Source organism: Rhincodon typus, chromosome 13 (genome assembly GCF_021869965.1).
Source record: "Rhincodon typus isolate 14 chromosome 13, sRhiTyp1.1, whole genome shotgun sequence".
Taxonomy (NCBI): domain Eukaryota; kingdom Metazoa; phylum Chordata; class Chondrichthyes; order Orectolobiformes; family Rhincodontidae; genus Rhincodon; species Rhincodon typus.
The window spans coordinates 9,775,245-9,790,082 of record NC_063344.1 but is presented as its reverse complement, the minus strand read 5'-3'; the positions used below and the strand labels follow the sequence as shown (position 1 = coordinate 9,790,082).

General features: G+C 45.8%; 1 protein-coding gene across 1 annotated transcript in view; it reads right to left on the bottom strand.

The window, feature by feature from the left end:
• Nucleotides 1–12,420, bottom strand: part of tm4sf4 (transmembrane 4 L six family member 4) — a 16,128-nt gene extending 3,708 nt beyond the window's left edge. Inside the window, exons 1-3 of the mRNA XM_048604500.1 lie at nt 12,086–12,420; nt 11,235–11,324; nt 2,830–2,969 (exon numbers count right to left, since the gene is read on the bottom strand). Of these exons, the coding sequence (XP_048460457.1) occupies nt 2,830–2,969; nt 11,235–11,324; nt 12,086–12,262 (407 nt within the window). The 5' untranslated portion in view covers nt 12,263–12,420. The remainder of the gene's footprint in view (nt 1–2,829; nt 2,970–11,234; nt 11,325–12,085) is intronic.
• Between the last annotated feature and the right edge of the window lie 2,418 nt (nt 12,421–14,838).

Sequence of the window (14,838 nt, the reverse complement as noted above, 5' to 3'; positions counted from 1 at the left end):
ACATACACACACACAGATGTACATATACACAGATAAAAACACACATATACATATATACACACACACACAGATGTATACACACACTACACACACACACACACACACACGCACACAGACGTATACGCACACACACACAGATGTATACAGACACTACACACACACACACACAGACGTATATACACACACACACACACACACACACACACACACACACAGTTTTCACTTGAGGGAGGTGTGGGCAGGACCAAGTTGGGCATGTTTCCTCTGAACATAGTTTGGAAGTGGCCATGGAGGCAGGTAAGTGCTGAGGTAAACTGAGACTTCACTTCTCACCATATTCTACATTCCAGCTCCCAGCTCCCTGCTCCTTCACCACCTCCCACCGCCCACACCTGACGCCCCCAGCTCTTCCATGGTGTCTCACCTAGTATCCACCATGTGCAGGCATCAGGAACCATGTGGCAATATAAAACATCAACTTCGAACAATTTAAAAATTATGCACACTTTAAATTGATTAAAAACTCATTTGTGAAACCAACTCAAATCCTTTAAATCCCTCAAGTGGTTAATGCATTGTAAAACCAACTATATTTCTCTTCACTAACCATGCAAAAAAGCCTTTCAATAGCTGCCTAAAACTCATAGTCAAAATGTGAACTCAGTGCCTGTTGGATAAGTGGTTTTTGGAGCTTTTGAAACCCAGCCAAGCATTCTAGCTGTGATAACAGCTTTTGAGAAATGTCATCACTGATAATGTATTTCATCTGCAAGAACGGATGGCTATTTTCTTCTAAGCTATACCGGATGGCCTGTTAATTAATGCACTTCATCAACAGGTGTCTTCATTTTACTCTAACTGAGAGATGCAGTAATTTTGAAAGGACTGAGGTTTTAACTAACTTCAGATTGTGACACTTCTTTCTGAGCATCGACACCTTCTCCACAAATTTGTGATTTTCACAGTGTGGGTTTAAGCCTTAGAATTTCCAGGAAAAGTTATCTGTTTGAACTCAACACAAATTTCAAATGCTGCTGCTGAGTTTGGTTTTCCTGTAGTGTCATTCACAGTCTGTTGTTTTACTGGCAAAAATGGAATCTGTTGGAATCAGGAGCTCAACTTTGCATCTGGCTCACATCCACCATTTTGAAATGCCTCCAGAGTCAGCCCAGCTGCACAAAAAAAAATCAACCTTAAGATTGGCACAGTGTGCATTCTCAACGACTTTCTCACAAAATGTTATTATTTCATAATTTGGGCATGAACACAGTCAGCATCTGTGTGTATAAGGTGGTGCTATTTTCACTGAACCAGTTTAATTTTTTTTATTAATTTGTGGGACATGGGCATCACTAACAGACTGCAGGCCCCAGTTGCCCTTGAGAAGGTGGTGGTGAGCTCCTTTCTTGAACCGCTGCAGTCCACGTGCTGTAGGTAGACCCAGAATGCCATCAGGGAGGGAATTCCAGAATCTTGACCCAGTGACAGTGAAGGAACGTAGATGTATTTCCAAGTTTGTATACCACTGTGCTGCCACCTCTGTTGGATCTGTCCTGCTGGTGATGCTAGGGCTTGAGATATTGTCTGTAATTCATGATTCCCTGAGACAACCATGTCAATTTTGGCACTAGCCCCCAGATGTTAGTAAGGAGGACCTTGTATAGTAGTATACAGTCAGGAGGGAGTTACCCTGCGAGCCCTGAATGTTAACTTCAGACTCCATGAAGTCTCATGGTTTCCGGTTAAACATGGGCAAAGAAACTTCCTGCTGACTAACATATCCTCTCCTCGCCTGATGAATCAGTACTCTTCCATGTTGAACAACACTTGGAGGAAGTACTGAGGGTGGCAAGAGTGCAAAATGTATTCTGCATGAGGAATTTCAATGTATACAGTGGTATACAGTTGATGATGCTGTTGTGTCCCGATGGTGTGTGTGTCCAGGATCAAGGGTGACAGTATGAGGATTCGGGGTAGACCATTTAGGACAGGGATGAGGAGACATTTCTTCACCCAAAGAATGGTGAGCCTGTGGAATTCATTACTACAGGAAGCAGTTGATGCTAAAACATTGAACGTATTCAAGGGGCGACTAGATACAGCACTTGGAGTGAATGGGACCAAAGGTTATGGGGAGAAAGCAGGATTAGGCTATTGAGTTGGATGATCAGCCATGATCATGAAAAATGGCGGAGCAGGCTTGAAGGGCCGAATGGCCTCCTCCTGCTCCTATCTTCTACGTTTCTATGTTTCTGCCGTTGTCTTTTCCAGTTGGGCTGTCAGGTTTCATTTCTTTACTGAGACGTCATAGCAATTGACACAACTGGATGAGCAGTTAAGAATCAACCACGTTACTATGGCTCTGGAGTCAAATATAGGCCAGACTAGGTAAGGATGGTGGATCTCCTTCCCTGAAGGACACTGGTGAACCAAGGGGATTTGCCTGAGAATCAACAATGGTTTCATAGTTATCAGTAGACGCTTAATTCTAGAATTCTTTAGTTATTGAATTCAAATTCTACCATCTGCTGAGGATTCTAACTTGGGCCCCTAGAACATTAGCTGATTTTCTGGATTAATAGTTTAGCGAAAATACCACTAGCCCATCACCTTCCCAGAAATGCATGCTTATGAGCTTAATGACTGGATAGGTGCAATAAAACAGGTTCAGAAGCCATCCCAAGATCAAAACAATTGTTTATGTAAATGTATCATTGGGCAAATTGGCTCACTGGCGGGCATTCCTGGGGCTGTAGAAGAATTACAATTACAACAAGTTAGTTCAACAAAGGCAGTTCTGAGAAAGCCCCAGTGAGTAATTTTTCTTACCCGTTAGTAAAGATATAGGTGTAATTGCTGTTCCTCGTTGTGGTACATTTTGGACCTTCGTTGAGGCCCACTGCAGAAACGATGAAACAGTAGGCCGCTCCTGCCACACCTATCCCAGCAAAGATTACAGAGGAGAAATTCTAAGCCAAGAGAAAACAACAACTTAATTAAAATATGATATTATGATATGACTGTGGAAAGCAAAGTTGTAGCAGATCATAAAGTAATCTTTCTCTGAACCCCCATTTCACTGTAACTCAGATTTCCTTCACATACCAAATATATTGGCCATCCAGAGAGCAGTTAAGAGTCAACCACATTGCTGTAGGTTTGGAGTCACATGTAGGCCAGACCAGGTAAGGATGGCAGTTCCCTTCCCTAAAGGACATTAGTAATCCTGATGGGTTTTTCCCCAACAATTGGTAATGGATCCATGGTCATCATTGGATTCTTAATTCCAGATTTTTTTTTTATGGAATTCAAATTTTACCTCGGTAGGATTTGAGCCCTAGTCACCAGGGCATTACCTGGATTAAGGATCCAGTGATGATACCACTGGGCCATTGCCTCCATGATGCCCGAACTTCAGGGATTAAGTTAGGAGGAGAGATTATTTTTAAAAAAAGGCCTGTTTTCCCTAGAATTTAGAAGTTAAAGGGATGATCTCGTCGACGTCTTCAAGATATTAACAGGAAAAGACAGTGTAGATAAAGATAGACGATTTCCACTGGCTGGGGATTCTAGAACTAGGGCCATAGTCTAAAAGTTAGAGCCAGACCATTCAGGAAAGTTGTTAGGAAGCACTTCTATACATAAAGGGTGGTAGATGTTTGGAACTTGCTTCCACAAATGGTAGTGGATGAAGGTTCAGATGTTAGTTTTAAATCTGAGATTTTTTGTTAAGCAAAGCTATCTGTTTGCAGGCAATGGATTCACGGTTATCATTAGATTCTTAATTCCAGATATTTTTATTGAATTCAAAGTCTACCATCTGCTGTTGTGGGATTCGAACCCAGGTCTGCAAAATGCTATCTGGATCACTAGATTAACAATCCAGCAATAATGCCACTAGGCCATTGCCTCCTTTAATGCCCCCTGACAATGACTGTGTGGTTTTAATGACTATTGACAATGGCTATGTGGTAGCCATTTGGACAGTTCTTTATTCTGGCCCATTTTTAAATGAATTCACATTTCACCATTTGTCATGCCGATGTTTGAACTCTGAACCTTGGCCTGGAGGTTCTGGATTGCTAGCCCAGTGACATTATGACTATAAAATCACCTCTCCTTCATTAAAGGCCAAACTATTTAATTCCTTGAAGTATCTTTGAAATGAGGCTGACTATTCATTTTACACATTTCGAAACAAGAGAATATAGCACAAATGTTGGCACTAACTTAAGGACTTATTTGGGACACTGTGTTGCTGTTGACAGTCATAGACTTGCTTTGCAGTTGCTCTTTATTAAAATTCATTCGTAGGATGAGGGCATCACTGGCCATGCCAGCTTTTATTGCCCATCCCTAATTGACAAAAATCAACCACATTGCTGTGGGTCTGGATTTGTATGTAAGCCAGACCAGGTAAGGATTGTAGTTTCCCTACCTAAAGGACATCGATCAACGAGATGGGTTTTTCCTGACAATTGGCCATGGATTCATGGTCATCATTAGACTCTTAATTCCAAATTTTTATTTAATTCAAGTTCCACCATCTGCCATAGTGGGATTTGAACTCAGGTCTCTGCATTGACAGTTCAGTGATAACACCTCAAGGTCATCACCTTTCCCTCTACATTAGCTCTGGGAAATATTACCCTGTTTGTCAATGTCATGAAACCAAAATTGCTATTTTCACACATGGCTCAGTTTCTCTGTCCACCAGCTATATGTATCAGATTCTTAGGCCTTGATTTTAGTTGCCACTTAACGACCAAGACAGGATCTGGCAGGTGGAGGGGGCAAGGTAGAGAAAACCCCAATCCCAAAGCAGTCCAGATACGAGAAACATTTTGCTCCATGAGTTCAATGTAAAGGTTTGTCAGGAGGGATCTTGGGCGATGGTTACCTGGCAGTGGATCTGAGATAGGAAGCGCTGAGCGCCTTTTCTTTTCTATTCATTTGTGGGATGTGGGCGTCACTGGCTGGCCAGCATTTCTTGCCCATCCCAAGTTGCCCTTGAGAAGGAGGGGGTGAGCTGCCTTTTTGAACTGTTGCAGTCCACCTGCTGTGGGTTGACCCACAGTGCTATTAAGGAGGAAATTCCAGGATTTTGACCCAGCGACAGGGAAGGAACGGTGAACACCACCACCTCCAAGTTCCCCTCCAAATCAGGATGGTGAGTGGCTTGGAGGGGAACTTGGAGGTGGTGGTGTTCCCAAATGTCTGATGCCCTTATCCTTCTAGATGGAAGTGGTCATGGGTTTCGAAGGTGCTGTCTAAGGATCTTTGGTGAATTTCTGCAGTGCATCTTGTAGCTAGTACACACTGCTGCTACTGAGCATCGGTGGTGGAGGGAGTGGATGTTTGTGGATGTGGTGCCAATCAAGCGGGCTGTTTTGTCCTGGATGGTGTCAAGCTTCTTGAATGTTGTTGGGGCTGCACTCATCCAGGCAAGTGGGGAGTATTCCATCACACTCCTGACATGTGCCTTGTAGATGGTGGACGGGCTTTGAGAAGTCAGGAGGTGAGGTACTTGCTGCAGTATTCCCAGTTTCTGGCCTACTCTTGTAGACACTTTGCTTATGTGGTGAGTCCAATTGAGTTTCTGGTCAATGGTAACCCCCCAGGATGTTGATAGTGGGGGATTCAGTGATGGTAACACCATTGAATGTCAAGGGACAGTGGTTAGATTATCTCTTATTGGTGATGGTCATAGCCTGGCATTTGTGTGGCGCAAATGTCACTTGCCACTTGTCAGCCCAAGCCTGGATATTGTGCAGATCTTGTTGCATGTGCACATGGACTGCTTCAGTATCTGAGGAGTCATGAATGGTGCTGAAAATTGTGCAATCATTGGTGACCAACCCCGCTTCTGACCTTATGATGGAGGGAAGGTCATTGATGAAGCAGTTGAAGATGGTTGGGCCTAGGACACTGCCCTCAGGAACTCCTGCAGAGATGTCCTGGAGCTGAGATGACTGACCTCCAACAACCACGACCATCCTCCTACGTGTCAGGTATGACTCCAACCACTGGACAGTTTGCCCCCGATACCCATTGATTCCAGTTTTGCTAGGGCTCCTTGATGCCACACTCGGTTGAATGCAGCCTAGATATCAAGGGCTGTTACTGTCACCTCACCTCTGGAATTCAGCTCTTCTGTCCATGTTTGAACCAAGGCTGTAATGAGGTCAGGAGCTGAGTGGCCCTGGTGGAACCCAAACTGGGCGTCACTGAGCAGGTTATTTCTGAGCAGGTGCTGTTTGATAGCACTGTTACTGACACCTTCCATCACTTTACTGATGATCGAGAGGAGACTGATGGGACGGTAATTGGCCGGGTTGGGTTTGTCCTGCTTTTTGTGTATGGGACATACTTGGGCAATTTTTTACATTGTCGGGTAGACACCAGTGTTGTAACTGTATTGGAACAGCTTGGCTAGGGGAGCAGCAAGTTCTGGAGCATAAGCCTTCAGTAATATTGCCAGAATGTTGTCAGGGCCCGTAGCCTTGCAGTGTCTCCAACTATTTCTTGATATCATGTGGAGTAAATCGAATTGGCTGAAGACTGGTATCAGTAATGCTGGGGACCACTGGAGGAGGCTGAGATGGATCATCCACTTGGCACTTCTGGCTGAAGATTATGGCGAATGCTTCAGCCTTATCTTTTGCACTGATGTGCTGGGCTCTTCCATCATTGAGGATGGGGATATTTGTGGAGGCTTCTCCTCCAGTGAGTTGTTTAATTGTCCAGCACCATTCATGACTGGATGTGGCAGGACTGCAGAGCTTAGATCTGATCCGTTGGTTGTAGGATCATGAATCTCTGACTATCACTTGCTGCTTTCGCTGTTTGGTATGCAACTAGTCCTGTTTGGTGTCGTCACCAGGTTGATACCTCCTCTTCAGGTATGCCTGGTGCTGCTCCTGGTATGCCCTCCTGCACTCTCCATTGAACCAGGGTTGATCCCCTGGCTTGACGGTAATGGTTGAGTGGGGGATATGCCGGGCCATGAGGTTACAGATTGTGCTGGAGTACAGTTCTGCTGCTGTTGATGGCCCACAGCGCCTCATGGATGCCCAGTCTTGAGTTGCTAGATCTGTGCAAAGTCTGTCCCATTTCGCACGGTGATAGCGCCACACAACATGATGGAGGTTGTTCTCAATGTGAAGGCGGGACTTTGTCTCCACAAGGACTGTGCGATGGTCACTCTTACCGATACTGTCATGGACTGATGCAACTGCAGCTGGCAGATTAGTAAGGATGAGGTCAAATATGTTTTTCCTGCCTCCGGTCAGATCACCTCCTTTTAGCACTGCTACTGGAACAGGAGGAGCGGGTGTCCGCTCTTTCGAATGTCACAAGTAAGTCTTCACCTAACGCCATTCTCGGTAAGAACTCCACTCACTGAGCCACTCCACAACCCCAGCCCAAAATCTTGCAGCCCCCGCCTGTTGCCAAGAACGTCCAGCTGTGGGCTCTTGCAAGTTCACAGTGTTGCCTCTTGCTGACCAAGCATTCAATCAGGTACATTCCAACACAAAGGTATTTGAATAAGACTCTGCTTGACTTGGCGAGGCTTCCAGGACTCATGCTTTACCAGGCTTTTGTGTACCCTCTCTCGTTGTCCCCATTTAAATCTCACCACTGCAATTTTCTGCTATTTTAGCCAAATGGATGGAAACTTAATAGGATGATCCTACGTTTGAGATGCGCTCCTGGAGCTAAAGTAAAATCTAAAAGTGGGTCATTCTAGTTAGAAGGATTGGAACTTAAAGCAGTAAAATAGAATTACAGTTTAGCCTGTAAAGAAACCTGTTAGTTTTGCTCAAATATTTTGCTGCAGGAAATGGTTGAGGCAGAGATCTTTGAATTATTTACGGCAAAATAGAGGCTGGTAGTTGAAGCAGGGGAAGATACAGGCCCATGAGTAAAGAAAGAGAGCGGGGGAGAGAGAGAGAGGAGAAAGGCAGTAGTTAATTTCAGATCTCTACAACAGAGTGAGTGCATATGCAAACAGCCAAAAGTCTTCCTCCTGTAGTGAAAATATCAATGGGTTTAAACACAAGAAAATTGAACTGTTCCCTTTGCAAACAAGAACAGAGAAAATTAATGAGTGATCTAAAAGGTGATGATTAAAGGATTTGATAAAGTCAATAGTGAAAAACTGCTAATCCATTTGGTAGAGGAACCAAAGAATACAAGAGGACCTAAGACCAAAACTAGGCCCATTGTGTCTGGTGATACAGACACAATGGGCTGAACGGCCTCTCCAGTTCGATATGTTTCTAAGATGGTGGCAGACTATGACACTCCAGTCATAGCTCCACTGCTCACCAGTTCCTTTTCCTTTCTCTTTATTTTTCTCCTCTGTACAGTTTTTCTTCCCCACAACCCCCAAGCTCTTAAAATACCCAACCTACATGGAGAATGGAGGTGAGATGAAGGGAGACAAATCACAGCTGGACACGAGCGGGAGCAGAGCACACGGGCCGAGTCCCGAAGCAGGGAGCAGGGAGAGTCCTGGAGCAAGGAGCAGGGCGAGTCCCAGAGAGGGGAGCAGGGAGAGTCCCGGAGAGGGGAGCAGGGAGAGTCCTGGAGTACGGAGCAGAGCGAGTCCTGGAGCGGGGAGCAGGGACAGTCCCGGAGTGGGGAGCAGGGCGAGTCCCAGAGCGGGGAGCACAGCGTGTCCTGGAGCGGGGAGCACAACGTGTCCCGGAGTGGGGAGTACAGCGTGTCCCGGAGCGGAGAGCAGAGCATGTCCCAGAGCGGGGAGCAGGCCGAGTCCCGGAGCAGGGAGCACAGCGTGTCCTGGAGCGGGGAGCACAACGTGTCCCGGAGCAGGGAGCAGGGTGAGTCCCGGAGCAGAGAGCAGGGCGAGTCCCGGAGCGGGGAGCACAGCGTGACCCAGAGCGGAGAGCACAGCGTGTCCCTGAGTGGAGAGCAGAGTGTGTCCCGGAGCGGGGAACAGGGCATGTCCCGGAGCGGGGAGCACAGCGAGTCCTGGAGTGGGGAGCACAGCGTGTCCTGGAGCGGGGAGCAGAGCGTGTCCCGGAGCGAGGAGCGGAGAGAGTCCTGGAGCGGGGAGCAGGGCGAGTCCCGGAGCGGAGAGCGGAGTGAGCCCTGGAGCAGGGAGCAGAGCGTGTCCCGGAGCGGAGAGAGTCCCGGAGTGGGGAGCAGAGCGTGTCCCGGAGCGGGGAGTGGAGAGAGTCCTGGACTGGGGAGCAGACCGTGTCCTGGAACAGGGAGCAGAGCAAGTCCCGGAGCAGGGAGCAGGGCGAGTCCCGGAGCGGGGAGCAGAGCGAGTCCCGGAGCGGGGAGCAGGGTGAGTCCCGGAGCGGGGAGCAGAGCGTGTCCTGGAGCGGGGAGCTGACCGAGTCCCGGAGCGGGGAGCAGAGGGAAGCCTGGAACGAGGCCAGCGTGTGGAGGCAGTGTGGCCTCTTGTTCTGAAGCCCAATGGGCATGGTGTCGTGCTGGAAAAGGACAATGAGGACTGTAACAAGTACATTCTCGACAGATTTTATTCTCATTCTGGTCTTTAAACTCTATATTCCCATGCTAATGTTTTTTTCAATTCTGTGACAACACTTGGAGTATCTGTACCTCGGTCCCCTGTACATAAGATGGTGCTCAGAGGCAACGTTACAAACTTTTCACTGCACTCTTTCGAGTGCTCCTGACAATAAAGGCTATTCATTCACTATTCTACAATGTCAGGAAGCACCTCTTCACACAATGGGGTGTGAAAATCTGATACTTTGTCCCACTAATGGCTGTTGAGGCTCGGCCAATTGAAAATCTCAAAACAAATTGCTAATTTTTTTTTGCCTAGTGGGAGTTGCATGTAGAAACCGGAAGTTACTATCTAGATTAGTCATCTCCTACTTGAATGATGGAGCAGGGACTGGATAGCCTATTCCCGTTTTTATTCAGGATCAGGCAATAATTGGAAGAAGTAAATAAATGGAATTTGGGAGACTTCAATTTCGGCTCACCATGAGCGCAAGGAACTTGAATAGTTCTTGAAATGTAAGCCCCTGTGATGAATATGTATGAAGAAGTGAATATATCGATAGAACTTCTGGTCAACTCGAGATATAACAATCAAGGGGGAGGTGATGGCTTAGTGGTATTATTGCTGGACTGTTACTCCAGGACCCTGGGTTCAAGTCCCACCATGGCAGATGGTGGAATTTAAAGTCAATAAATATTAATTAATTATTTATTTATAAATAATTAAGAATCTAATGATGACCGTGAATCCATTGTTGGATTGTTGGGAAAACCCATCTCGTTCACTAATGTCCTTTAGGGAAGGAAACTGCCATCCTTACCTGGTCTGGCCTACATGTGACTCCAGACCCATAGCAATGTAGTTGACTCAAATCTGCCCTCTGGGCAATTAGGGATGGGCAGTAAATGCTGCATGGCCAGCGATGCCCTCATCCCATGAATGAATAAAGAAAAAGAAAGGAGGCACAACAACGCCTCTTCTTCTCCAGGAGGCTAAGGAAATTTGGCATGTCCATAAGGACCCTCACCAACTTTTACAGCTGCACCGTAGGAAGCATTCCATCTGGATGCATCATGGCAACTGCTTCACCCAAGACTGTAAGAAACTATAGAAAGCTGTGAACTCAGCCCAGCCCATGACACAAGCCAACCTCCCATCCAGAGACTCCATCTACACTTCTCGTTGCAGTGGAAAGGCAGCCAACATCATCAAAGACCCCTCCCATCCTGCTAATACTCTCTTCCGACCTCTTCCATCAGGCAGATGATACAAAAGCTCAAACACACAGACCAACAGGTTCAAGAACAGCTTCTTACCCGCTATTATTAGACTTCTGAATGGACCTCTCTAACTACAAACCTCATGTTGATCTTGCTTTTGTGAACCTCCTGTGCAATGTAACCTTGTATACCTCGCTCTGTCTAAGCACTCTATGACCTGTATGTACTTTTTGTTATGATCTGCCTGTACTGCACGCAAAACAAAACTTTTCACTTTTCAGGTACAGCAATAAACCAAATCAAATATTAGACCGAGCCTGATTACAATATCTGCCTGGAATAGCTGGGAATATGTTCAATTCACATTCTGCCACCCTCCAGTTCCCCTTTACTGCCTGTCTTCTCTTCCCACCCGACCTCAACCCACAGACACTGGGAGGAATCTGGGAGAGGGGCAGAAGGCCCTGGGATAGTAAGGTCCGGGGGAATGCCTCAATCCTGCTTACCGCAAACCGTTTCCCGCAGCTCTCGTTTCCACAGCAACCACAGCAGTCGTTATTCTCCATGCCCATGAAGACGAGGATTGGGAACACCATCTGTCCTCATTAAAAAGACAAATGTTAGATCAGCGTCAATTGATGTTGGAATGGTTCACTAATGTGATTACAGTAGGGGGGATCATCAATGTGCAGAAATGGCGCAATCAGAAAAGTCTTGCAAGAACCAGATTAACATTGCAATCTGAATAAAAGCCGAAAGAATTGCGGATGCTGGAAATCAGAAACAAAAAACAGAAATTGCTGGAAAAGCTCAGCAGGTCTGGTGGCATCTGTGGGAGAAATCAGGTCACATTTCAGTCCAATGATCCTTAGAACTGGACTGGAAATGTTCTGAAGAAAGGTCACTGGACCCGAAATGTTAACTCTCATTTCTCTCCATAGATATTGCCAGACCTGCTGAGCTTTTCCAGCAATTTCTGATTTTATTGCAATATGAATTTTAGACCAGAGATGAAGTGTCTCTGTTGGTGAGCTCAGTTAAACTCTGCGCTAATATAGATCAAAACTTCCTCCAAAACTGCAAAGTGACTTCGATGACCTTATCCTAGAATTTCAAAGCTTCGTCTTTTGAAAGCTTTCTGTCTATATCATAGGACAAAGTGAATGCTGAATGCCGTTAAGTGTTTGCACTCTGAATACCGCAGCCTCATTTTAACAGCTTTCTTTAAAACAAATATCGTAGAGGAAATTTTATTTGAACAACAATGAATTGGTCTACAGAAGGAAACGATCCCACTCCCCTATAATCCCCAACTCCCTCCCCCTTCTAGGTCGAACTGAAAAAAAAGATAAGTTACCAGTAATCCAGATCCTAGAATCCCACTGAAACACCACACGGTGCCGGCCAGTTTCTCAGGAGTATTGTATCCCGTTTCTCCATTCGGGAAAAAGAGCAGAGTGTTTAAGATAATACCAAGAAGAGCCAGAGGAATGAGTGTGATGCCCAGGCACTTGGCACACTTTCCGTAGCACATAGTGGTTAATCTCAGCCGCTAGTTCTTTTTTTCCTGGGGTGGGGGGGTTTAAATGAAGCACAGTTGTGGAGGGAAATCCGTGACTAGCCCACTTGGTGAAGAGCGAATGGTCACTGAATCTTAACAGACTTTTATAGACAGCCACCCCCAGATGATGATGTTAGATACTGCCCTGTTTACGTAGAGGGGAAGGGGGAGACTTAAGTTAAAAATTGCCATGACAACTATCTTGTTCTGTCAATAATTTACCAAATTCAGCATTACACTCAGAGTTCACGAGTCCCTTTTGCCTGTAATATATCAACATGTAGCACTGAACGTGACCGCCCTTACACACTAATGTTTTATCATGAATCAATCCATCATTGCCTGATAAAGAAACATTACTCAGAATTTTAGTTTCATCTCACCCATTTTCAAACTCTGCTGTTTGAATTTGAAAGGTGTCCCACCAGATTTTTTAACAGTGTGCAAATGTGGGACAATTCAGCATTAATTATATTTTTGAATTAAAATGACCTTTTAAAGCAGGGTAATAAATCAATATTTGTAGCAGTAACAAACAGAGGGTTGATCATCCTTCAGCTTTGCCAAGCTTTGGGGACGGAATGATATCTTTCTGACCTAATTGAAAATGGATAAAATGTTGTACAATTGGCCACTTTTTAACCTCTACTCCCCAATGATTGATGTTTAAAGGTATTCATTTTCTGGACATCAGTATTAGTGACTGGATTGGCAGATGCTGACCATCCCTAATTGCCCTTCAGACGGTGTTGATGAGGCATTTTCTTATGCCATTGCCATCCTTGTAGTTTAGGTGTTGTTTGTTTATGTGCCAGTTTGATATTACCAAGTGGCTAAGTCAGATCAGAGGACAGGTAAGGGTCACCTGGATTGTTGTGGTTCTGTTATCATATATATTTAAGGAATTCAATGGTTCCACTTCATTATTAATGAGACGAGGATTTTATTTCTGATTTATTAATTAATTGAATTTGCATTTCTCCAGCTACCAATTGAACTCGTCTCTGGCACTGAGCCTGACCATGTGGCAAAGAAAGGAAGGGGGGAGAATAGGAGAGCAATTGTAGTGGGGGATTCAACAGTAAGAGGCACAGACAGGTGGTTCTGTGGATGCGAACGAGATCAAAGGATGGTAGAGATAGTAGGAACTGCAGATGCTGGTGAATCCGAGACAACAAGGTGCAGGGCTGGATGAACACAGCAGGCCAAGCAGCATCATAGGAGCAGAGAGGCTGATGTTTTGGGCCTAGACCCTTCATCAGAAAAGAGGGAAGGGAAGGGGGCTCTGAAATAAATAGACAGAGAGTGGGAGGCGGATAGAAGATGGATAGAGGAGAGGATAGGTGGAGAGGAAACAAACAGGTCAAAGAGGCGGGGATGGGGCCAGTAAAGGTGAGTGTAGGTGGGGAGTTAGGGAGGGGGTAGGTCAGTCCAGGGAGGACGGACAGGTCAAGGGGGCGGGATGAGGTTAGTCGGTAGGAGATGGAGGTGCGGCTTGAGGTGGTATGTTGCCTCTCGGGTGCCAGGGTCCGTGATGTTTCGGATCGTGTCTTCAAGATCCTTAAGGGGGAGGGTGAGCAACCAGCAGTCACGGTACACATTGGTACCAATGACATAGGTAGAAAAAGGCCTGAGAATGTGAAAAACGAGTACAGGGAGTTAGGTTGGAAGCTGAAGTCCAGGACAAACAGGGTAGTTATCTCTGGATTACTACCAGTGCCACGTGACAACGAGGTAAGAAATAGGGAGAGAGTGCAGCTAAACACGTGGCTCCAGGGCTGGTGTAGGAGGGAGGGCTTCCATTATGTGGATAATTGGAGCACATTTTTGGGAAGGTGGGACCTGTACAGTAAAGACGGGTTGCACCTGAACCAGAACGGCACAAATATCCTGGGAAGATTTGTTAGAGCTGTACGGGATGGTTTAAACTAGTTTGGCAGGGTGTGGGGAACCGGATTTATAATTCAGAGGATGAGGTATTCGGCCTTCCAACAGACACAACAGGGAGTGAGGCGGTTTATAAAGAAATGCGGTCGATGGAGCGTAATTGCGGACACCGAGATGGTTTGAGGTGTGTGTACTTCAATGCTAGAAGTATCAGAAATAAAGCGGATGAACTTAGAGCGTGGGTCGATACTTGGACTACGATGTTGTGGCCATTACAGAAACTTGGGTAACTCAGGGACAGGAATGGTTGTTGGAAGTTCCGGGATTTAGATGCTTTAAAAGAAATAGGGAGGGTGGAAAAAGAGGTGGGGGAGTGGCATTGCTAGTCAGGGCGAGTATAGCAGCTACTGAAAGGCAGTTCGATAATGATATGTCTACAGAGTCAGTTTGGGTTGAGATCAGGAACAAGAAAGGAGCAGTCACTTTGTTGGGGGTTTTTTACAGACCCCCTAATAGTTTCAGAGAAGTAGAGGAGCGGATTGGGAGGCAGATACTGGAAAGGTGCAGAAGTCACACAGGGTTGTAGTCGTGGGTGACTTCAACTTTCCAAATATTGATTGGAACCAATTTAGTTGTAATAGTTTAGATGGAGCAGATTTTGT